This window comes from Linepithema humile, chromosome 5 (genome assembly GCF_040581485.1).
Source record: "Linepithema humile isolate Giens D197 chromosome 5, Lhum_UNIL_v1.0, whole genome shotgun sequence".
Lineage (NCBI taxonomy): Eukaryota > Metazoa > Arthropoda > Insecta > Hymenoptera > Formicidae > Linepithema > Linepithema humile.
Genome location: NC_090132.1, coordinates 10507942 through 10534210, shown reverse-complemented (window position 1 = coordinate 10534210; position 26269 = coordinate 10507942). Strand labels below are relative to the sequence as shown.

The 26269-nt window shown below is 38.1% G+C and overlaps 1 protein-coding gene across 1 annotated transcript in view; it reads right to left on the bottom strand.

Annotated features, from left to right (window-relative positions):
• Positions 1 to 6878: 6878 nt before the first annotated feature.
• The window catches only part of LOC105668569 (fez family zinc finger protein erm-like), a 31887-nt gene continuing 12496 nt past the window's right edge, over positions 6879 to 26269 (bottom strand). The window contains exon 2 of the mRNA XM_012361020.2: positions 6879 to 10169. Within this exon, the coding sequence (XP_012216443.1) occupies positions 8960 to 10162 (1203 nt within the window). The 5' untranslated portion in view covers positions 10163 to 10169 and the 3' untranslated portion in view covers positions 6879 to 8959. The remainder of the gene's footprint in view (positions 10170 to 26269) is intronic.

The following is a 26269-nucleotide window of genomic DNA, read 5'->3' as shown; positions in this document are numbered from 1 at the left end:
TAAAAAAGGGATGGCAGCGCGCATTCACGACGATCAGAGGAGCGGAACGAAGCGGAATCAAGGAAGGCGCGGATGAGAGCAAAGACGCAGGAATGTAAAAGAGAAAAGCAGAAAAGAAACCGGGAGAAAAGGCGGAACGCGCGGGGTCGAGTGAGAGGGGGTAAAAGATTCGCCTCATAAATGCACTTGGAGTGTGACACGGTGGTGTCAAACACACACATCAAAGCGTTTGCAGAGCGTGATGGGGAGAAGAAGGTACAATCTCGCACCGTCCCAGTCGACTTCGGCTCCTCTTGAGATGGCGGCGGCAACGACAGGAAAGGCGTTTGTTTGTCGCTTTGTTTGATTTTGTATTCACGGAGATAGCTTTCACTTACGCGTCGCGTACCGAGATTAAACAGATTCGAAAATGTCTCCGGCACCCCTGGCAACCACCCTTTTGCTGGCTACCGGCGGTAATCTCGTGACGGCGCCTACACTCTTTCGAGGACACGCGCGTGACTTCATGCGTGCACCCTCAGCAATCTCGTACCCGTACCCTTTTTTTGCCAATCTCGAATCTGACCCAAATTTTAGATTCTCGATTAACGTATTTTCATCCAGAACAAAATTACAATATAAATTGTCTTTTTATATAAATAAATTGTTAATGTTATTTACGTAACAAACAGAATTTTTTTGAGTATCGTAAAATGTTAAAATATGTCTGTATTTTATTTGCACAGAATATAAAGTGTCTTAGCCAATGTACAATTTTACCGCTTCTTTCTGCCATTTAACTTAAAAGTTGAAACTGTACATATAAATGCAAACAAACCGTACATATAAATGCATTCGATTTTATATTCATCTAAAATCCAAAATATTATTTTCCACCGTGCGATTATGTAGCCACTTCAAGTGACAAGATAACAGTAAGAAAATAAAATACGATGCCATAGAATATGTAACCACGTCGAACAATAAGATAATAGCAAGAATATAAAATACAACATTGAAAGATCGGCATCTTCTATAGCGAGGGTTGCCGCTGAGTTGCCGTGTCGTGTCCCCATTCGACCTCCGTAAGAGCCTGACGATAATGAGGAAGATGGCTTGTCGAGCCGTGCGAATTTACGAGAGCCAAGAGGTTGTGCGAATCGATGGCACCCTGCGCATAAGCATCGAGCTTCGTACCGCCGGGAGTGAGAAACGCTGCCGCTCCCAAGAGGGACGTCATTATAATACGCCGCGTCGCGCATCCACCGGCGTCACCAAGCACCCCCTTGTTATAGATCAGCATGCGGGAATTCGCACTCAACCACTTTTCTCGCGGTTCGCGCAACAAACTTCGAACTCCCATCGCAGCGTCATGCAATTTGTCATTTATCATTCTGTACGCAACAATAAATTATGATTACTCGATTCCACATCACAGTCTGTCCTTCTGTAGAAATTCATCATTATAACGCATTATTCGCTCTTTGTTAAGACGGCATATCAAAAAATGCAAACAATTTTCTATCGTCGTTTTATTTATTCAAATAATGATTGTATATTATATGAAAATTTATGAAGATTTTAATGCACACACACACGCGCGCGCGTTTAAAACATTTAACTACTCTTTTCTAAGATTTTGTTAAGATTTTGAAGCAATCAAAGATTAGCATCACAGGAACCAATTAATGTTCAATAAATTTTTGAGAGCGAAACTTATAGATACACTATAAGTTAAAATTAAATGCTTGATAATTTTTATAAATTCTTTGCAATAAAATCATGCAAAAATACTATAACACAAACGAATATAGTGTATATAGTTAATGACTTCAAAATCTTTCTCCGACATTATGTTCGGCGCAATAAGATCGGCACGCGGGTCGTTTTATTACTTCAAAAAACGCGATAGGGGTTGAAGCTCTTCTCACGGGGGTAACAAAAGAAAATGGTGGATCTCCATGAAACGGATACGCGATTGTTGAATGCTCGACCGCCCTCTTTATATTCCTCCCGCTAAGTATTCCTGCTTAGTCGAATGAATTTGAACTGAATCGAGCGATTCGTCGCGTTACAGCGAGGCGTCGAACCATGGATAACGCTCAACCGAGGCACAATGATCGAGAAAATGTGGGTTAGGCTAGGCGATACCCCGGTGACACCTGATACCACGTAATTAGGTGTCGACGGTGCGCAACGTTGCAATCATACAACAAGTCGATAGAAGCCCAATTACTGTGGAATTACAATAAGCACGCATACGCTTATATTAAAAATTTTATCATACATTAATCTGTTGTTAATGAATATACTCGATAAATATACTTGATTTAAATAAATGTAAATAATTTATTATCAAAAATACAAAAATTATGGCTATTCCTACATTAAATATAATATTAAATGTAATATTTGCTCCATTTTATTTGCATATGTGTTGTCAACAGTTAAATTCTAACAATAATAATACAAAAAAAAAGTAATAAAAATATAAATATGATTAGAATAATAGAAATGAGGATTGCATGACAAAGAAGAACAAAAAAATAAGCATTTCTGCAAATTCCATTATTTTATATTATAATATTAATCTTTTTTTTTATATATGCTATTAGTTTTTAAGCCGTGCTTATATATAGAATTATATATATATCTGTCTTCTAGCCTATAATTATAATTTTTAGCCGAAAAAAAAGGATCTTAACATTTATATTAATGATAAATTGTTATTTGGAAAAAAAATTAGATTATGACTGCGATAATTGTAGCGAAACAACGGAACATACTCGAAACAACGGAACATTTTTTATATTCATTTAATTTCCAAGATATTAAACTGCAACGTTCGAAACAGGATATGCTGTGAGGACGCAAATGTATTCGTACAAGAATATATGATACACGATAGATTTAAACGTATCAATCACGAAATTAATTCATTGAAGCGCTTCTCATTGAACAACTGCGAATTGATACGAGCGATCATCGAAGCGCCGTCGAAACAAACATACGGCGGCGGCATGCGAAATGATCGCAGCAGGAAGCGCTAAATCCCCTCCGGCGTGATATCGGATCGCTTGTAAATGCGACAGCCCCTACCCCCGGGGACTGATTCGCGCGAGCCGCCCCCGTTAATATCCTTATAATTGGTTAAAACCCGTAACTGATGAGTGAACTGTAAGTTATTATGCGAACGGAGACCCTTGGTTCGCTCGGTTCGGCGATGGGGGTTTACGGGATACGGTTCGACACCTCTTCATTACCCTCTTCATCCCTCCATAGACCCGGCGGCGGCGTGTCAGTGCGGACGCCGGCATTATGGCGGTCTCCGTATTGTCATTGTATCACGGATCGCTGAGGATCGTACGCTCCACTGCAGGATTCGCACAAATGTTCGCTCGATTGGGCTGATACGCGCAAAAATTTGCTCGATACACATTTCGTGCGCGCTCCGCCCGAGATCAGATTTATTGAGAAGAGATCCATGTCGGATTTGCGGAAATGATGGCAGTCATTGAGTTTATTTCAATGCACTGTAATGCACTGTACACGGATTTTAACCCGTACAAGAGCAAGCTGTACGCTTCTATTTAAATAATTTATTTACAGATTTAGTTACTGCTTCCATCACAAGAATTTTATATATTTTTTAATAGTAATATATTAAAAAAGAAAAATCCACAGTGTAATAAAGAATAGAAAAAAATCCATTCTCGATTATCCACTCGCTTTACCGCAAAATTTTCTTCATCCAGTTGTTCAGTTATTATTGCTGTATTGACAATTTATTACTTTTTGTCTTTTTTTTTTTAAATTGAGAAAATAACAATATAAAAAAATTGTTTAATTTTTCTTAAAACAAAAGAATATTTGATAAATACATTAATAAATAGAAAGCTAAACAATTATTTTACATTCATATTTTTATAATTTTAATCAAAATATAGATATATGTACGTATTAAAATATAGTGAATTATAACAAATTTTTTACTATTTTTAAAATTAAATTAATAATTTACAAAAATTATTAAATTATTCAGCAATAATCCAAATTACGGAATTGTAGATATTATATTAGTACGCGATAAAGGATAAAATTCCGTTAAAGATTAACGTTTTTATTTTCTTTTCTATCTCTCTGAATATAGTGATGCAAACATCTCAAAATTGGGTACTTTCCCGACATAGTAGCGGCTGCTTCTAGCGATTTTACGCTACGTCGAATTTGGCAGGGTGGTTCCTTCCTTCGTGGAGCAAAATTCCAAAACCGGAATCGCGGCAGAATGAACCGACTTAAAAGACGACCGACGCGGTTACTTTGTGATCAACAGGGAAGACGTATTCGTACGACTTCGTGGTTCAGAGAGCTCGCAATGGAAGCAAGAAGCCGGCAACTCAAGGCACAGCGGTTCCAGGTGTTAATAATCCGCCCATAATTGTGCCTCTGCAGCACGGATAATTCCCATTAAACGCCACTAAATACTTGTTTGTATACAAATCCCGCTGCGCGACCAGGACTCTTTTACACCTCTCCCGAGGAGAACCAAGACTTCTTGTCGTCATGCAGAGAAAAACGTCTTTGACATTTGGATTGGACACCGCGATGAAACTGTCATTAGAAATTAAAGAAAATATACACTGTTGATAAAAAAGAACTCGACGCATCTGTAACATTTAAGATAGATTTCCTTAAAATCAATATTTCGTGCAAAACATGTGTTGTAACATAGCATATACAAAATTCCACTGGAAATTTGCTTTGAAGTTAAAGAGTATGTTATGAAATATTATATAAGATTCTTCTATTATAACAAATTCGCTTCTTTTTTTTACTTTACTTTCTGTATCATAAAAATTGGATTTAAATGAAATGTTGCGATATCATTTATATCTATTAGAAATATTAATTAGCGCTAATTTAATAGACATCGCTTTTTTTATTGATCGCTTACGTGCTATAATTACATGTGCTATTATTTATATTTAATTATCCTGATTATCTTGAAATATTTTATGTTCAATATATCTTATTAATGTCAAATTTTTTAAATACCATACAAAAAATTTATTCTTTCTTTAATAATCTTTTAGTATTAATGACACGGCTAGGACGGCGCATCCAATAGCATATTATCAAGTCCAGATGCATTACTGAGATACGGTGCGTCGCGTATCGACCACAAAAAGTATTTCAATGACGGGCCGTGTTACATTGCAAACGTCGTCACCTCGTGTTCCTCGTTGACACGTAGCCCCGAACGACGTTCTATAAAGGGCCGCCGATCCCGTAACGACCAGCAGTATTTGATAAGAGACAGGATAGCCTCGATGGTCGGATGAGCTCGGATTTAATGGATAGACGACAGATTCTGCAGATACATCAGAGAGCCAGTGCGATATCTCGCGCAAACATCAGGACAGAAGCACGTTGTCCTATCTCTCTCTCCCTCTCTTTCCCTCTCTCTCTCTCTTTCTCTCTCTGTCTCACCTCGACGCCCGCCGAACTTCACAACCCTCGACTCGCCTCCCACTCTTTCACACAGCTACTATCTTCCTTGGCTGCACTTTCAATCTCTGTTTCGTTCTAAATAACGATATCCCTCTTCCTCTGCTTCTTTCTCTCTATCCAGCGTGAACAGGTCGTATCATCTCTAATGGCAGATGAAGCGGTGCGTGCTCTTTGTCTCTCCTCTTTCAGGGTTCTTCGTCGATCAGCCGATTCGTTCCTGATATCGGCGATCCTTCTCCCCCGCAATTGCAGAAGATGGTATATCGAGGTGGACGGTGTGCTTAAGGGGCGGTTCGCGCTCGGTTTGCAGCTAGATGAGGGATCGCCCGGATGATATGCTCAAGAGATTAGCGCGTATACGCCCTCGTTACGTATATTAAACCGGAGGTTAAGCCTTTTTCCGCGTAATCGATACGCGATTTTATAAGGCTCACGCAATAAATACCTTCCACTTTTTATACACATACATTATACATTGAAGTAATCGAGATCTTGTGCTAATAGCATGTTATTTTATTATGTTTATACTCTTATTCTCATCATTATTAAAAAGTAATTTTTTAGCTTAAATTAATGACCGTAAAATATCAAAAATTAATAAAGGTAAAAGTTTTATAAATTTGTTGATAATATATCGCACACCCGCAAGAAAAGTGACACAAGTTGAAATTTTTCGAATTTTGTTTTATGTGCGGATTGTATTCTATGTAAGTCTACATCGACCTTTAATCAGGAAAAATGATAGAAGTGGAATTCAAATATTTTCCGCATGAGTCCATTATGTTTAATACTGCCGTTAATAACTAATTTGAAAATTATTATTTACTCAAGCATAGACATGTGAAATTATTTTCCGTAAAATCAAGCTTGCTTCAGATGATTCATAATTTGCGACAGAATTTGAGATAAAAATCAATTTATAATATTATTAATAGGAAACATTAACGCAATTCTTTCTTTTCTCTCTCCTGAACAATTTGATATGTTTGACTTGTGTCACTTTTCTTGCTGATGTGCGATATGTATATTCAAAATACATTTTAATAAATATTTCTGTGACATTTAATAATGTCATTATGTGTTATATTGTGACATGTAAAATTATACTTCAACAATAAGGAAAGTTTTAGTAAATATTGATTTACAAACCATTTATTTCGAAATTATCCTTCTTTCGGAAATATTTTCTTGACATTTTTAAATTTTGAATAAATTATTAACATTGATAAATTTAATGTTTTAATATAAGACAATTTTAATTTATTATTCTAATACTCTTTTTTTCACTCAATCATAATACATATTAATTATAAATTTGTTTAATGAGGCTGTGAAATAAATTTAACTGTGAAAGAAATTTGAATGGGATAGAAAGAAACAAGTGATAATTCACTGGTATCGATGAATTTATTGCATCAGATTGACTCATATTTACAACAGGGACACATACATATGCATTTTCATCTACTCTACCGATTATCTACATATATAACTTTTTGTTTTTAGTTACGCTTGATTAATTCACCGCGATTACTTGCCGCTTATCTAGCTCGCACAATACATACACAGACAAAAGTCTGTTACGTGCTTCGTTAAAATAAATTTTCATCAGACAATGAAGCAAAAAAACTCTATCCTTGTTATAATAATGAATTTTGTTTCATAATGCGATGTTTCGGGAATTTATTTGATGCGCGACAGAAAATAGCGGTTAGGCTGCCCTTTTTTTAGTCACGAGATGTAAATAAAAATGCATAAATAGATATATGAGTTATAATAATAATAATCTTTATAAACTTTCTCGATTCTATTGTAAAGCTCTTAATGATCGTAGTCGCATTAACCACGATATAATCATTATTTAGCTATAATAATTACAATTAGTAATAATAGTGACCAACATTTCATTTGCTATCTATGATTCACTTAAAGCTACTATCACACCGATTTATACATTTGCCTAAAAGTAGATAGATATGCGGTCAACGTGTATATCCACATAATTGTAGATCCTTATCTGTAATTTCACAATACAAAAAATCTCTTTTAACCTTTGTATTCGATTATGCGTCAATCTTGTCTCCTAAATATTCTCGCAATAAAATTTTCATAAAAATAATAAATTTAAAATGTGAATTTCTTGATTTATCCAAATTTCGATGTACTATCAGTATTTTTAAGGAAAAGTTAGATTGTGTTTCGTAGTATATTTCTATTATAGAAACATATGCAAATGTTAAAGTTGCAAAGGTACCGTTTTGAAAATGAATTAAAAGATATCTATTTAATCTTTGTAATAAGCAGAAGAATATAAAATCTTTAAGATCGTCTCCGTACATACACATATTTATTCTGAATGTTTATTTTTACTCGACGTATAGCACAGAGCAATTAACGCATAATGGAACTCGAAGGCAAATGCTCTGTGAGATCTGGACGAATTTTTGATAAGCCTTTCGAACGACTTTATCGTACTCCCATGGCTCTCTATCAGTCTCTGTGTCGAGACGACCCTAATTACAGATCACTTTGCTAATAACTCTCCCGTCCACGGTTACGCGCGTGACGTGTTTGCTTTGCACATACAAATATTTACAAATATTTACATATATATGTGTAATTAGCCCGCAGGAATCTATTGATATAACCATCGACGCTCAGAATCGATCATTAAAACCCTTTCCAATTGGCAAAGGGACTGACAGGGACTATGTCCTGTTGGTTTACCTTCATAACGTTGATATCGTTCACACTGCGAATTATTTGCAAAATCCAATACGTCTGGCAAATATTCCGCAATTCGAAATCACATGTTGATTGGAAGTATCGCTCAAACTGTGCGCAACAACGTGTGCAATCCGGTTGAAAGTTATATCTCTATTTACAGCATATGTATTATGAACTGCGAAAGTGTGACGTAAATTTAATAAAAAATTTTTTTATAACAAAATATTTTTAAAAATAGGAAAAACTAATTTTGTTTACAATGTTTACGATATTGTAACGATATTATTACACGAATGTGAAAGGCTAAATTTGTCAAATTTTAATTACTTTATAAAAATAAACTACAGGAATATTACTTTCTAAACATATGAAAGTAAGAAAATTTGACGGCAATTTTATTTGAGTCATTCATTGTTTTTCTTTCGATTCAAGTTTCTTCAAATTTTATCGTAATAATGTACTTGAACAACCAACTGTCGGATTACGAATAAATCGTTTCTTGTTATATTAAAAGTTTTATCGCACTCGATTAGACGCTTATACAGTTCAGGAAAATACATCGCGAACGTATTCTCCGATCCTCTTCCTTTGTGAAAATTGAGGAAACTTCTCTTCAAATATAAGTCTCGTTTTTCCTTCACTTAGAGGTTTGTGCCAGTTGACTCATGTCAGCCGGATAGCAAGGTGAACCGAGAATGAGAGGATACTGAGTCTTTCTGGGATAATGCATATTCTCGCTCTGTCACAACATCTTACTCAGAGAATGGTAACTGGTGGACCCGGGAGGAGGGAGTATGAACGGACTGACGATGGAGTGTTCCGGCCCGTGGTACACCGACGAGTAGCCCGACTGCTGGTTGTGATTCTGACCCGAGGCATCCAATCCATTGAGCACCGGCGAGCCTGCGTCGTGTAGCTTTCGCATGTGCTTCTTGAGGTCAAAGTTCCTGCAGAAACCCTTGCCGCAGATCTTGCAGGAGAAGGGCTTTTTGTCATTGTGCGTGTGCATGTGGAAGGTCAGATTGTAGATTTGGTGAAACGCCTTGTTACAGATGTTGCACTTGTACGCCTTTTCGCCGCTGTGCGTGAGCTTGTGATTCTTGTAATTGCCCTTCTGGTGGAAACCCTTGCCGCAGAACTCGCAGACGAACGGCTTGAAATTGGCGTGTATGCGCGTATGGGTGTTCAAGGTGGAGCTACGATTGAAAGCCTTGCCGCAGGTCACGCATTTGTGCGGCTTCTCGGCTGTGTGGATGATCTTGTGCCGGCAAAGGGTGCTCGCCTGCCGGAAGCCCTTGCCGCAGATCTTGCAAACAAACGGCCGGGCGCCCGTGTGCACCGGCATGTGTCGCGTCAGATTGTAGTGCGCGTTGAACACCTTGCCGCACTCCGGGCAGGTAAAGGTCTTCTGCTTGTTCGCGGCACCGAGCTCGCTGCGCGGTGCTGGACTTTTCTTACCGCGTTGGTTTTCCGGCGATATGCTGGTCAGACTCAATCTCGAAGAGGCTTCCTGGATGGTTGCGGGAGGTGGCGAACTTTGCGTGACCGACGGGCTCGAAGCGGGAGGGCCTGGAAAGGCCCTTAGTAAGGGACTCGGATAATACAACGGATAGTATTTGGACAGTACGGGATAATGCTGAAGCAAATCCTGGTGTCTCAGGGTCGGCACGTATTTTTCAAACGCCGATTTCAAGTGCGCCGAGTACGATGGCGAGGAGATGTTCGGTGGTTGTTGCAAAATCGTCGTCGTCGTCGTTGCCGGCGGTGCCGGCGGCGGTGGGGGTACCGGGTTAGCGTTCTGCTCAGTCAGTCTCTTGTCCGGTTCCATGATCTTCGCGATGGAGAAGGTGAGATTTCGGCAAGGCGTCGGGGAAGTCACTCTCTCGGGCGGCAGGCTCGTCGGTGTCTCGGTCGCCATTGTGTTGCTCGTCGCGAATGGTTGCATAGTAGGCCTGCAATTAAAATACTGACCGTTAAACGGTTTCCTAGGACGTTCGGCTAACTAATCAGCAATTAACGGGGACCGGGGAGAGCCTATGAGAGTCCCAAATGTCTGTTTATAAATTTTATTATTGAATCTAAAAAAAGTTGAACTCAAAACTAGGCGTGGCCCCATAAGAAATTCATCCATCGGGATAGATGTATGACCCGAAATCTATCCCCACTTCTTTGATATGATCGCACTCGCTGAATCAATAGGAATATTAGTAAACACGGAGATTACACCCAAAGAAATCAATTGATAATATCAAATTAATATATATTAAAAGGCATCTCGAGCCATCGCTGATTGTTGGTGCAAAAATTATTAATGTCTTCACATAGAAATTTAATTCGTCTACTAGAGACATTATTAAAGTGTACACTGATCTCGGATTCGAGATACTAAAGTGTACGAAAATTACATACATTAATCTCATTTTCGAGAATCTGAATGTACGAATTAAAGAAAGAAAGGAAGTTATTTGAAAAAAGGAAAAACGAGAGAAAAAATATCAGGACGCGAGTGGCTAAGCTGGGAATTGAACGCGGATCTTCCGCTTTCCGGGCGACTGTTCTTACCACTAAACTACTCAGACCCCACGCTTAATTGATAATCCTCATCAATTCAGATCTTACTTAACTTTTGGACCAATTGAAAACTATTTTCAATGTTACTTTCTGATATCGGTAAGCTATTGTATATAATTTTAGGAAGGTAAGTAGCAAGCGCGTAAAAAGGACTATTGATAGATGAGACAGTTAGTCTCAGGAGGTACCCCCCCCCCCCCCAGGTTTGAGGATTTTGGGTAACCTATATTATATATTTATCTAAATGTTTTCTATCTCCTTGCATAAGTATGTAAATTTATTTATATTAAACTCAAGTTTTTAATTTAGTATAAAAGAACAAAATTTAAAAATACCAAAAAAAATATTATATATATAACAAAATATTAACGTCTGTTATTCATTAATAGCACATTCAATGTGCACAGGACTTTACTAATCAAAGGGGAAGTATCTAAATTATGGCGTTCAATTTGACGATTTCGTGAACCGCCGCAATTCCGAAGTTAGTGTTTTAGCATACACCAATGGAACCCACATGTCAGTATATCTGAGTGGAACATGTAGTACTGCTGTTATATCCACTCAATTGAACTTGGCGTTTACATACGTAAAAAGAAGAAAACGCCGCGTATTGAATGACGAGGGTAAGTAAATGTCAAATTTCAACAAGCAGACGCAACGATCTGTTTAATACTTTTTCTATACATTTCTTTAGTAATTTGCCGTCTTACATTTTCTGCTCGTAAGCGTTTCCTAATTTATTTAAGAATTTAATCAAGATTAATTAATTTATTTTTTAGTCTTGATACTTTAAGAAAATAATTTTTTTAAATATCTTACACATTATTAATTTTATTTTCTACACAGAGATCTCTTTCAATTTTGTTACTACTATAAAATTACAGCATACATTAAAGATAATGATCCAATTAATTTTATTTTACATAATACATTTAATACTTGTAAAACTAGAGTAAACTATCGAATTAAATTTTGAACCAAACTTTCAGCCGAATTTCGAGTCGAGTCCTTTTGAAAATGTTTCATTGAGTTGAATCTCATGCCGTCGCACACACACACACACAAGCATTCCTGCGATCCTGCAATATCATGCTTCGTGAAATTTATATCCATGATTCTAATGAAGTCTAATGAAGTGTGTAATTTCGACGTAATATTGTTTGAAACGACGAGGAAATACTGACTTTTGATGGGAACGTCCCAAGTCATGCAATACCGAAATACTCGCAATAAGATTCAGTTTCATAATGTGGACACGCGATTAGTTAGCAATAATATTTAATAATAAATTGGATAACACAGAGAGTTTACTTAATTAAGTTTACTTAAGAGTACTTAATTAATATAAAAATGTTAGCGCATCTTCACACACAAATACTCAATAAAACAAAGCATATATATTTAATAAGATACATATGCGCAATTTGAACATGAATTTGTACATGTCAGCTGCACATGTGAGTCAACTATTAAGCATGCGCCAGCTGGAAACGGAAAATGAATGGCGGAGAACTGAATGAGACGCGAAATGGTCAGCACAGTAGAAAAGCAAGCTTCCTCAGAGGTATCGCGGTAGGTTTGCACGTAGAAAAGTAGAAATGTTTGCTCCGTGGAATGGCGTATGTTTGGACTTGGAATGACGGCTGGAATTGGATGGGACCTCGTTGGCGATCTCATGAAATACTCGCGGCTGGATCGCGAAATACCCGACGGTCGTCGGATCTTGATTCAAGATAGGGCAAGTCTGACAACTGGAACAAGCTCGTGTAGTCGGAAACACACTCACCATTAAGCAAACTTTAATATTTTGTTTCTATTGAAAACAGACTGCATTTCTCTTCTATTAATTACAAGTTCTTTTGTAATTTTATTCGATGAAATCTTCGTTTTTTCACTTCTTTCTATTTTAGATAACTCAATAAAAATTGACATTTACATTGCTAGGACTTTCTCACAGTTTTTACCAGATTATAAAATTGATCAAATCTCACAAAAATGTTTTAAAAAATTCTAGAATAAATTAAAAGTACATTTCGAACAAAAAGCACTTAAAATGTGACTTGTTATGAAATCGGTAGTACAGCCTAATCATCCATAAATTCCTTTCTCATCGCAACGTCCCACGACAACGTGCCATAATGCGGTCCCCACCCTCCAACTTTCCTTTATACCACGCCGGAAACTTTTCCGAAAAGCTCAAAAGAGCGAGCTTACTGGATAGAACGCGAACGCAGTGGCCCTTCTCAAGCCCCGCCCATCGTCGGGTACCTCTCGATTGTCCTTCGGCCGAAGGCAGCCCTAATAACGGGGAGAGCCTGGTAGGAAAAGCCACCCCCGGTGTGAGACGCGAGACTCAAACAGGGAAAATGACCTTGCCTTGCAGCGCGGCCCGAAACCCGCCCCTATAGAAAAGCACCGACAACGTCGACACAGACAGCGCGGCGCGTCGCGACGTCAGCTTCCAGCGCCATGGAAGGGCGCAACTGTCGACCGAAGTGTACCACCGACAAAAGGACGCGATTATGTACCACGAAGGCTCCTCTCGCAAAGCTCTTCCAAGGCAAGGCAAGCTCGAAGCAGCCGTCGTCCTTTGCGCCACTTTGCGTCTTTGTTGCTCTGTCACGCTCCTCTCCATTTCACTCTTCTTCGCTGTTGCATTTTCGTTTAGAGCTTTTATTCAAGTGCAATTCTATCGTTTCTAATCGCGTTTGATCTTGCACAATGTTTCATCATTTTAAGAAACATATAACATAATATTTCCACAATGAGATAAGATTCCCTTAAAATTATCAATTTGTAAAGAATTGAAAAAATATTGATATTATTAATATATAATTTTAATTGATAAACAAATTCTTCTTTTGAAAATATTACTTAAATATAGCTAATACTTTGTGCATAAATATTTTGAGAACATTTAGCGCGGTTATCAATATCTTGTTATATTTCTTGAGCAAATTTTATATGCTTTATTTTAATAGTTTTCACTTCACTTTTATAATTATATATATATATATATATATATATATATATATATATATATATATAACGATATTTAATTAATTATCTCCAGAATGTTTGACATGTTTTATGTAGTGTTCTTTCCATTTGCTTTTTTATTACATCATCACTTTTACTGTTATTTATCACTCTTCTTATTTTATGCTTTTCTCGTCTTATTGCGATTTTTATTTCTATTTTTGCGCTGTTTTCTTCACTCTTGCATCTTTATTCATCGTGATTCTTTCATCTTTGCCTTTTTTTCTTCTACGTAAAACATTATACTATCGCTTTCACACTCTTCAGCTTTGCATGTCTTTATTCATCTCTCATCTTCCACACGCGCTATATTTCACCTTCTCTCACCGTATCTTCCACCCTGTCATTTTCTCCTTCTCTCACGCACCGCCATTCTCTCTTCTCCTTCATATCCCTTCATCTCCTTTGCCGCTGCTCGTCTCCAACATTATCCTTGGTTCTCTTCTCACACTCTCCTCATTCACACGCTTCTCCCTCTACTGTCTTCACCCTGCCTCACGCATCCTCCTTCCCATTCTCACGCTTCTCCCTCCATCTCTTTCGCCCTGTCTGCTGCCTCGCCCCCTGAACTCTCTCTTTCTCTCTCTCTCTATCTCTCTCTTTCTTCCTCCATAGACCCTTCTCACACGCTACCTGAAGTTATATTTTCGTCCTTCTCTTCGGTATCGCGTCAATCTATCTCTCCTTCCCACTATTCTCTTCTCGTTTTACTTTGGTCGACAGAGACAGAACGAGCCGCTGCCGACGGAGGGGATGAACGAGAACAGATTGGTGGAGGCTATCATCGGCCGCGCGAGGGTGCAAGAAGCGAGGGGTGGTAAACCATGTCGTGGTGGGGGCCGGTATTGTTACAGTACTTAACGAGCGGCCGTAGCAATCAGTATCGTTCCCCGCTACCGAGACCCGCGGCACCCGGCAATTCTACCAATTTATATCAATCCCGGCCGAAGCATGGCCGACACGTAGCCAGAGACCATTTTGTTTTCTTAATGCCACTCGACCCAATCAACAACACGTCCCACGCGATCATCATCGCGGCCATTTGCTCCTTTCGGAGCCTGTATGTATTTTCGCAAATTATCCTTTTCGCAGAATTAAAGTTTGAAAATAAAGCGCTACATTGTATTAAACAGGCACTCTCTTTACATAAGCATTTCAAAAAAACTAAAAAATACGGAAAGAAGATAAAAATACGAACAAAATCATGAGACTTTAAAGTGCTTCGGCAGCTAAAAAACATGCACAACAATAGAATAGAGGGATAAAAATATTCTATTGTTAGCAATTGTGCTGGCAAACCCATATATGCACAAAAGAAGGTTCAGTGTTTCAAATAGTATGCATGCAATGTGTGAATGTTCATTTATTGTTCGGTATTTTCAGAATTAATTCTTCTAAAAAGTGTAAATCTGTTTTACATAGACCGCCATTTTACGCATCTGACGTGTAAATATGTAGCTTCATCATAATGTGCCAAAAAAATAACTTAGATTATGTAAAAGAGCAAAGAATGCTTTTGTCTTTTTGTGTATGGAAGATATCAATGTATGTGGAAACATAAAATACGTACGTATTAACTGCTTTTCTCAGAAATGTTACATTTTAAAATGACTCGTGAGTAATGAAGTGCGAAACGAACTTAATATCAGAGAGAATGAAATGTTCGGAACAGGCGTTGCAAGTAAATTTGGCACAAAAGACAAACGGTCTACGCGCAGGTAAGACTCGCTCTCCTTTCGTGACTGGCTCGATAATACGGCAACCCCTTCGCGAGCAAGCGATCTATCTAGCGGTAGGGATTAAATCGCAGGCGCTAAATGTACAAAGTTTACCGATGTGGTTACAAACGATCCGAAGAATCCAATCACCTCTGGTAAACTATTAGCGGCGATGAGCGGATAGCTTCGAACTTAAAGAAAGTTGAAGGGGCACGAAGGAACTTGAAATGGCTTTGCAAATTTGCCCGTCTCGTTGCCGGTCTGCTAATTACCTTTCTTTGCCCTTCGGTCCCTCCCGACCGCCGAGATTTCGTTCTCTTGAGATTGTTTACTCTCTATCATAATCAAGGAAACAATTAAGAGATTACACTCAACTGGACGTCGTTTCAACGCTGTCTTTACCGTAAAATACTTTTTAAGTTCGTCCCCCGACTTGCAAATGCGACTGTCTGAAGATCCGTCCGTTGTCTTTCTTCGAGTTTCTCTTCTGTGATTAATACGGTAAGAATAAAAGAGCGACATTGCCCGTATTATTACACTGTTCTTTCCGTTTGCACACTTCTTTTTTATCATTTAAAGATCCTAAAAGAATAAAGTAATAAGTATTGCTGTAATAAGATTAAAAATATTCATCAACTTTTAACAAACAAGAATAATATGTATGTCGTTTTATGAGAATAAGAAAACTGCATGTAATAGACTGAATCAATATTTTAATTTTAAACAATAGATGTAACTTGTGAATTATTTATAATATAGTTATAATAATTCTCACTTTTTCCCATCATTGATCCGTTCTATAACAAATTCTAATTAACAGTGTTTTTATAGGCATATAAAGACGTCGTATCTAGTTGAAATGGTTGACCCCAAAATATAGTAAGCGCTGCGATTCGAATTAGTGAATTCCCCGTATGAACATCCTAGAATAAGAGGGTGAAAGTGGGCGGATAGCGATTTCGCGTGTACAAGCTGCATCAATCACCGTGGCCTTCTCTGAGTATACCTGCTCATGAACTCAGACGCTTATCACTCTTCACTGTTAAGTGGCGATAAGGAAATAAGGTGCGCCACAAAATTCCCTACTCGACCTTTTTTTTTATAAACTACAATCCCCGTTTCAAAGTACTATCTGTTAATTTAGTCTGCAAAGTATGTAAAATACGCAAACATGGCGTGCTTTTTGATACTCAAAGTGATGAATTATGAATTTCGATTTGAAAGAAATGTTTATGTCTGTATTCCACAACTATTCTATTTAATTCTAAAACTTGCATCACATGTGACATCGGTACAAGCTTTATAATATACGGATGATACGTCGCGTAATATGACACAGAATCATGTTGTATTGGAGAAAATGATCAAAATTGTGTGTAATTGCAGAAAGAAATATTTCTTAAACTAGCAAAAATTTTTGTCTTTGTTCCGAATCAGGCCCATCAGCTATTCCTCCCCCATTGTTCCATCTCCGACAGAAAACCTTTCGTGATACGGCGCGTGAACGGTTGACATATAATTAGCATTTGGGGCAACGAAGGCTCAAGCTGAGGATGACAGGAGGCACAATGCACGCCCCCTTGGTTTGTCCTCTATCCCATAACTCGGCCACAAATCCGCCCTTCGTGTTCCGTTCAGTCGATGAGTACGTCACGTAAGCTGCTTCGAAATTAGTCGGCTTAATCATCTATAAGGTCGCGTATTTTTACACGCAGCTCAAAGGATCGCAAACCCATGTGAAAATCATAGCGTTATAGCGAATCTCGTGGAATTCAATTGTGGCAAATACTTCAATTGCGTCAAAAGTTTTTAAAAATATACATATGTATTATATATATATTTATAAAATATATTATATATATAAATTTTTATTTATTCAAGAGGAAAGAATTAAAAAATTTGATTATGCTAAAAGAATGTATATATTCTACTTATTAGTATCTGCAATGATTAATACATATTCGAATCATTAGACGCAAACTACTCGTAATATATAGATATGTAACATAAGTTAGAAATTTAATTTTCTTGATGCTAATATTTAGATTTCCTTAAAAGATTACTTTATGAAGGATACGCGGCGCAAGTACCGGTAGGAAATTGACTTTCGATGAAACTTTTAAAAACATATTAATGCAAGTGCGAGTACATCGCAATACATAATGTCCTTGCGTAAATCGAGATGAACTGGGACTAAATTTCGAAGTTTCACGTTATGAGGAGGGTCCGCGGAGGAGGGTGATTTAAAGTTAATTGGAGAGCGGCGGTACGACGACGAGGGGTACGAAGGAATAAATTGCAAGTCGGGGGATAAGGGGGTTGGTGTATTCCAACGGTATTCCGGATTAAGTCGTTCAGTTATATGCCGTTTACATTGCGTCCCGGCAGTTTCTCCCGAATCATTCGGGGGAATTGCTTAATTTTAAGAAAGTTCTCCCGGTAGGTTTACCAACTTGGACTTTGACATCCGACCAGCGGAATCGAGGACGCGTTGCGACTTATAGTTTGTAATTATTACTTCGAGAAATGTATAAAAATTTAATTACAAAAATTAAATGTTTGTTAAAATCCACTTGACCAAGTGTTTTTATCCTAAATAAATATTAAAGAAAAAATCAATTATTATAATTGCAAAAAAATTATTCTTTATAAAATTATTTGCAAATATTATTCTTCCCAATGAAATTAAGATACTTTTTAATTGAAGCAATTTTTATGCCGCAATTAAAACAATTTTATGATCTTATAATTAAATGATTGAATATACATTGAAATGTATTTATACTCTTTTGTTCTAATATTCCCTTACACTTTATTATTCCAAAATAGTGTCTATTTCTATAAAATCATAAAATTTTTACATCGATCTAAACGTTTACTCGCAAAGTCCTCAATTTTTTGGCCAAACAAAATATTGAAACTTGTAAAACTGTCAAAATTGTATAATTACTAAGTAATAAAATTGTGAAAAATCAAGATATATGTAAAAATATGTAAAAATTATAATTCATACAGTCAGAAATGTGGGAATTAAACCTTTACATATTGATGGAGAAATGACGATTCAGAAGTAAAAATTCAGTCACACAGACGAATCGTTCGAGCCGTGCATATGAGCAAACGTTAAGGGTCGAAAAAAAAATTGGTGCCCACGTGCGTGCCTGGTTGAATGCAAGCAGCTTTGAAAAATGGCAGCGGGGTTCCCGCTGGGCTTGATATGTGCGCCTGAAATTCACTGGTGTTCGATATGTCGTCATCGAAGTCATGGCTGTGTTGGCGGGGGGTTCACAGCTGCGCAGTCTATGGGGGGTTAGTGTTCTCTCCCACCCGACGAGTGTTGCAACCCCCGGTTGGAACACCGGAGGCACCTCTTTATCACTGATTCTTTTTTCTCATTCTACTTTTTCCAGCCCAAACCTCAATGGCCGGCTGCCTTTACAAACTCGTCTCTTTTTCCGAAGAATTGAATTCAGAATGCGTAATTTGTATCAACAATAAACCAACCATGTTGCGGCATGCGTATTATGCATTAGAATCACGCATACACTTTTTGACGACGGCTCGAGCGCGAAATTAAAAAACTACCATTCTTGCACACGAGACTCTATATGTGGCGTCATTAATCTTCTCACCCGATAATATCAACATTCTAATTAATCCCGATAACTGTATGCATCCGCATGCAAATTTGAACGCGTGACCACAGACGTTATCGTTGAAATTTTTGGCCCGATGCGTGAAGTCATAAATTCATAATCGCGAATGCGGCATAAACGTCAAACTCGGAGCAATAATTGCGCTCATAATCCTCCTCGCGCACTCACGATGCAGATGCGTAAATTTCGATGAGAACCGTTTAAGCGGGAAGGTACGTACACGTGCCGATCGCCGACGCATGTCGACGTCGCGCCACGCTGCGCCGTCGCGTTCGTTTCGTATTTTCGGCATCGTGCGTGTTCCCTCTCGACAATGGCTCGGTAACTCGAGACCGTCGAACTCCATAATGACGATCGGTCGCGTACGATCATAATAGTCGCGCCGAATAATGAGTGGGATAAAAGTCAGGGAAACAATTGCCTCGCCATTGTCACTTCGTCGCCCATTCAGACCACCCTACATGCCTGTTTCGCCACGTACGCTCTCGCCGTCGGATCCGCAAATGAGACCAGAATTCAAAATTTTTCCTAATACCGCGAATGACACGACAACGGCTAGAAAAGAATTAGGAACAAATTAGAAAAGATCGTTATGCGAAATATGCCGAGTCTTATATAGCGTATAAAATAATACTTATTGTTATCTAAAATAAATTTATGCTTCGAATAAAATTTTAGTCACGCATTATTATTCGCGTTTCTTAGGCGTTTCTTTTTGTCGCGTCTCCATCAAGCCGGATGAGACAATGAGCGACAAAAAAGGGTTTTGCGTGGCGCGACGCCCGCGTACACAAACGCATGGGGGCGTACGCCGCTTCCGCTCTTACCATTCAATCTCGATTCTCCGAGGAAGAATGGACTATAAACCCGATACCCGGAGCACGGGAGACGACGTTGCAAAGGTGAGCCCGGGGACCGGTGCCGGAAGTCTCGCGTGCCATTTGCCTCGTACGATATACTTATACGCGTCTTCGAGAATCATGGCAAGATGAATAGACTCCTTGAGTGGCGCGTGCCGGCTGCCACCAAGATCAACGTACGATGTGCGACCTGAGAAAGACGAGCAACGTCCGGATCTTCAAATCTCCGTGCTGTTGCGCAGTCAAAGTTTGATTAAATGTATCGTGCACGAATTGATATAAAAGGATACGTTATTATACAAGTACTCTCAATAACAAGCGAGATACAAGCGTTTTTATACAAATTTAAATAGAGACGAATAGAAATAGAAATAGAATTTCAACAATTAAAATTATTATTTTCAACGAAACCTCAAGATACAATTATAGGTAAGCATATATTAAATATTTTGTTAGATTAAAACTTTTTCATAATTTGATGTATACCTAAGCAGTTCAATTCTCGAATCCTTGATTTTTATATCACAAGATATTCTGATATCAATATCACCAGCATATAAAATTCCTCAAATCTTAGATTGTTTAGCTAATAACTAAAAATTGTAAAATAAACTTATTTTTATCCCGCAATTGGGATAAAATATGACAGCTTATGGCGAAGTAATTTCTTTATTTTGTGACGGACGAAAGGATAAAAGCCGAGTGGTCGGAACGTGTCGTAAGACAGGTTGAATCGAAGATACTTCAATCTCGGAAGGTGTTCGATGATCGATTCGAGTAGTCGTAGGGACCCTCAATAGCGTGGTTTAGTTGCCGAGGAGTGTGTTGCTGGCGGATTTGACGTGCTTATCAATGGATCGCCGACGTAATAGGCTGCACGCACCCTAAATCGAGCACATAACTGATATCTGATAAGGAAGCAATAGCCGTGACGATATTTGCGTGCAGCTATTCACATCCACGCCAAATACTCACCGTTCAATGTGATATTGTGTAATCTTGGAAACACGAAACAATTCCGCGAATAGACATCACTAAATCTTGCCTGATAAAAGTCGCATTAAGTAGAGAGAATTGATTTCTTTCTTTTTTCACGTTTAGCCAGCATAATATTACACAATTACCTCTAAAAAAGACAAATTATCTTGCAATTATTCTGTAAGTCTTAGAAAATTGAAAGATATTTTCTGAAATTCAGAAAATTCCCTCAAATAGAAACATTTTCTTGCATAAATTTCGGCTGATCTTAATTTCTACAATATTAAACAGCAATTAATAAATCAGAAAATAAAAAACAATATTTATAGAATTATAAATTTGTATTGATTGCGCGCGGATCATATCGAGACAGATTAAGAAACATAAGTCAGCATCGAAATTGACTTATTTTTTTGCATACGCATTTTACTTTATTAATGAAATTAATTATCATATCCTCATAATTAATTATTTTACAATATAATAAAGCGCAACTGCTTTATTTGATAGTATCTCGTCAAAAAGCTACGCCGGTTTCAATTTAATGCTCGTGTAAAATACAGAAATAACACAACAAAATGTTCCAAGTTTTGAGCGCAGAACAGTTATCCGATAATTTACACCATCCCGTCTTCCAAAATTTTCTGAACAAGAGAGATGAAGAATTTCGACATTCACACTTAGAAAGCCTTAAACATTGTCTCCAGTTGCTAGGATCATTGTTCCGGAAATGCGCAAAAAGTTTATTATTCAGTGACAACAGCGTTACTCCACGTTCCTTTTTTCAGAAAGCTCTTGATTCTTCAAATATTTACACTTTTTTTTCTAGTTTAGCTATGTGCTTTTTAAAAACTGCCCACGACAAATATAAAATAAAATGACTGTAGAATATAGAATATAGAATATAACTGAATATAGAATAAAACTAATTAAATCTTAATTTACAATAATGATAAAATTATATCCGTGACATTTTGATCACTTCTCGTTATATATAAATTATTACATAACAAATCATTGTGTCAAAGTCGCCTGTGCAAATTACACTTGACATAAAAGATTTTAACAAAAAAAGAATAAATACAAAGATGAATCTTAAACAAATTTGCATTTTCTTCATTTGTTCGGTCTAAGAGTTTAATTATTTCCAAAATGTTCTTTAACGAGAGACGTTAATCATCGTTACGATGACACTCCGACGTTCCCCTGACACTTAATCTTTTACTCTTTTCTGAAATAAGTATCCGGGCGATTCTCCTGCGGGGCGAAGTGCCGGAAAGAACTGGTCCGATGGCTGCCATCTGCCGCCCCCAAACCCCGGGGGTTTTCTGCCGTCGGTCTCAGACGGCACGGAACTCTCTCGCGAGTGGCTTGGACGGCTCAATGCCTTTAACCGTTCTCCTAACCGCCCCTGAGAAACCACCCCTCCTACCACGGCGGCTTTATTCTATCGTGAACCACTGCACGGCGCTTTTCATACAAGATTATATAGGATATTACACGTTAAATGTCACAATTTAACCCCTCGGGCGACGTCGTCGGCTGGAATACCGAAGAAATCCTGCGGAAATGATTTGAACGAAAATATATTGCGAGGAGAGCTGTCGAATAAATCGTCCAGTCTGTTGAACAAACTGGAAATTCTTTTTTACATTTCTATACTATCGAAATATTCTTTTTTATCGGTTTTCTTTTGTTTCAAATTATGAATTGCAATAATGAGATCGAAATCAATACTTTTATTATTTCGCACACTCGAACGTACACTGACACCAGCCATACAACATGTATCTCAATTATTAACAAACGCAGAATTAATATTTTGTGAAGCATTTCAGGAACTCTATTATTCAATCGTAGTATTTCGAGCTTGTTCGCGATTTGACTCGGACGAAGCTGTAAATCGGTGTCAAATTGTCGGGCAAATAGAGGGCGGAGACGAGTCGACAGACGACATAAAAAGGCCTTATGTACAGCGTATGGCTTCTTGGTCGTTCCCCCAATTTGGATCCGAGCCGAGGCGAAAGCAGCTGGCTCGTTTTGTGAATTCCATTTGAATAATTCTCTGTCGTCGTGGCGCGTGCCGTCCGAGGCCGTCCGCGCCTTTCCTTGAATCCTCGCGCCAGATTGGTCCTTTCTGCGATATCACAGCTTCCATTGGTCCATCTCGCGAGAGACACGTGGCCGGATGTCGGTGTACACGTTCCATGCGTTTCCGTTCGTCTCGACGGGATAATACCGTCTCGCCTCGCACTGCAACTCCACCTCCTTCGATCGGCGCTCCTTTTGTTCTGTTTTAGGGGCTCTTGCAGTCTCGAGATTTGCGCAAAGACATACTTCGGGATTTCGGAAGTATTCCAATTCCTTTAACGACGTAATTGTTCGGCTTTCTTTGCCCGTAATAATTATTCGGCTGGAGTTTTGTGAGTCAAAGACTTTATATTGCGTTATATCAACGTCTGTTTGTTTGAAATTTTAAGAGAATCTTTTTTAACAATCCTTTTTTTATAATAATTTTCATGGTCTTAATCGCACAATAAGGAAAAGATTAAAAAATCATGTAGCTCTTTTTTCTGAGCATCAAATTCAATCCCGAAAAGAGGGATCCAAGATGCGACGGCAGGGTGGGCCTATAATCAAAGTGACCACTCGACAATTTATGTGATAAATGGCGGAGGGTCGAAGAAAGGGATGTGGTCTACGTCGGCGGAGGTGAGAAGTTTATTTAAGACCAAATCATCCTTCGTCGATTAAGGTAAGAGAGGGTGCGTGCACGGAGCGACAGTGAGATTGTCGGAGCGGGAGGGCGGAGGGGTCGGTACGTGTTATTGCTTGTATTGTGGCACGGCCCCTCGAGCAACCAACAGGGGTTGGTTTTAGTCGGCAAACTCTCCCCGGAGATTTCAAACTTCTCGTTGCCCCCAAACGGAATGGCAGGATTTGGGCGGCAGCAGCAGCTACTTGTCGACCAATACAGGAACAACGCTACCGAGTGCGGCCTGTGACGTAAATCTTATGTCATATTATATGGACAAACATCTACAGGCGTTGTACAGCTAGCTGGCTAGTGGAAAATATTGTAAAACGACTTGTTAACCTTTTTGCGCTGAAATGACGTACGTAGCACGTCGATTGTTATTCGTTCGAAATGTCGGAATTACATGCGTAATACGTCGTTTTGTTAGGTGAAGCAAGTATTCAGTCATCAAGCGATACTGTGTTATGTGCGCAGACAAGCGCATTTATTGTAAACTCTTATCGGTTTTATATACATTGTGTTACAGCCAAGTACAAATTATAATAAAATTAATTGCAATAGCGTGAGAGGTTAAGCTTTGCCATATCGTGGAATAGTTATATTTTTATAAATTGATTTTCGTAAAATTAAATATACAAGTATTCATACTGTTAAATTTTATTATATAACACATGTTTAATGTATTCAAAATATTTTTTAAATAATTCATAATTGTGCTAAATATGTAATTATTAACAAATTCACCCTTTGCTGATTAAAAGAAAGAGAGACTGTAGATTCTCATTCTGAAGCTTCTATTCTCTTAACAAGACATAATTATAAAAAGATTTTCTTTTACAATCTCTATTGTATATATGTATAATATTTGCATTAAAACTCTGAAAAAAAATTTAATATCTAATTTATATTATAAAATTTTTTAATAAAAGATAAACGCTTCTTATAAATGCATGGTAAGAAAGTAGCTAATAAATTTGTAATTAATATATTATTTCTTATAGAAAAGTCTACATATTTCAAACAAATAGCTCACATAATTAGTAATATTATCTATGAAACATCAAAGTGCATATTTAAATTTTAATTTAGAACAGGAAAAACAAACCGAAGTTGCTTCAAGTTCAAATTTCTAACACCTACTTTAAATTTAAATTTATATCTAAAGAGGACGTTACAAATCATGAACTAACTTCCATTTTACTCCAACCACCTCATAATAAACGCTTCATAAATTCCAACACGTAAAACCCAAGCTAATCTCTGAATTATCTCAGAACTATCTTTCGAGCCACACACTTTTCATCCAATTTACGTTCTTTGGCGCCCACGGAAACGCATCGGGCATCGTCATAAATATTTTTCCGAGCTGTCGCATTCCATTTCGCACCTTTCCCGACAGGTCCCGGCCGAGCCGAAATTTTCCCGGACTCCCCCCTCGTTTGCATTAATTATCTGTTACGTATCCTCCGTCGCGCGTAATTGCGGATGCACACGCACGTCCGGACGCTTGCACGCACACTCACATCACACTCGCGCACACCCGCGCTTATATCTCGTTATATCAATCTTGTTAAGTGAGCAATGCATATGCTTACGCCGCGCCGGAAAGTTTTCGACGAATTACGGTGTTGCGGCGGGGGCGTACGATGCCCAGTGGGCATTACGCGTTCTTTTTATGCATATGTATGCATATCGTATGCACACGCGGGCGTACGGACGGACGGCGGAACGGAACGGCGGCCACCGGTCGCGGAGAGGCCGGATATAAACACCTGCCCATCACGGCCGGTCTTTACGGCCTGGGCTCCGGCGCGACCACGCGTTGCTCGGGCCTTTAACTTCTTTAACGGGGGAGTACAAGGAAATTTATCGCTAAAGGTGCCACCAAGGAACGTTTATGACCCGGTGCGCGTTAACGATACCCAATTAGCTGCCAACAAAACCGAACATTGTTGTTACAGTTTACGCGTATATAGTGCATCGAGTACCGTCGTGTCGAAAAAGATTATCGGCATAGGGGAATGTCACTGTTGCAACGTTACGCGAATGTTTATGAGCGATATATAACGCGTTTAAATTTGCACGTCGGACGAATTCTTGGCGTGTCATGACAGCTGCCGAATGTGAGGCGGAATAAGTGATAACTATCATAGATAGTGCAGAAAATAAATATCGTGATAAGGGCAAACGAGTTAATAAAGCTGGCTGCATTTCCTGCGTCTAAAAAAAGTGCTTATTACGATATATTTTTTCATTTTCTTGTGTGATGTGAATAATTTTTTGGACAATATATGATATAATATTGCTTTTTATAAAAATAATTTCTATAATACATTATATACTATGATTATAAACTATAAGTTTCTATATAAACTTTCTATTTTATAAGTTTCAAAAATGTTTTACATCAATCTTTTATGCAAAATTATTATTTTTAAGCGCATAAAATTGATTTGCCTCTTGTTCGAC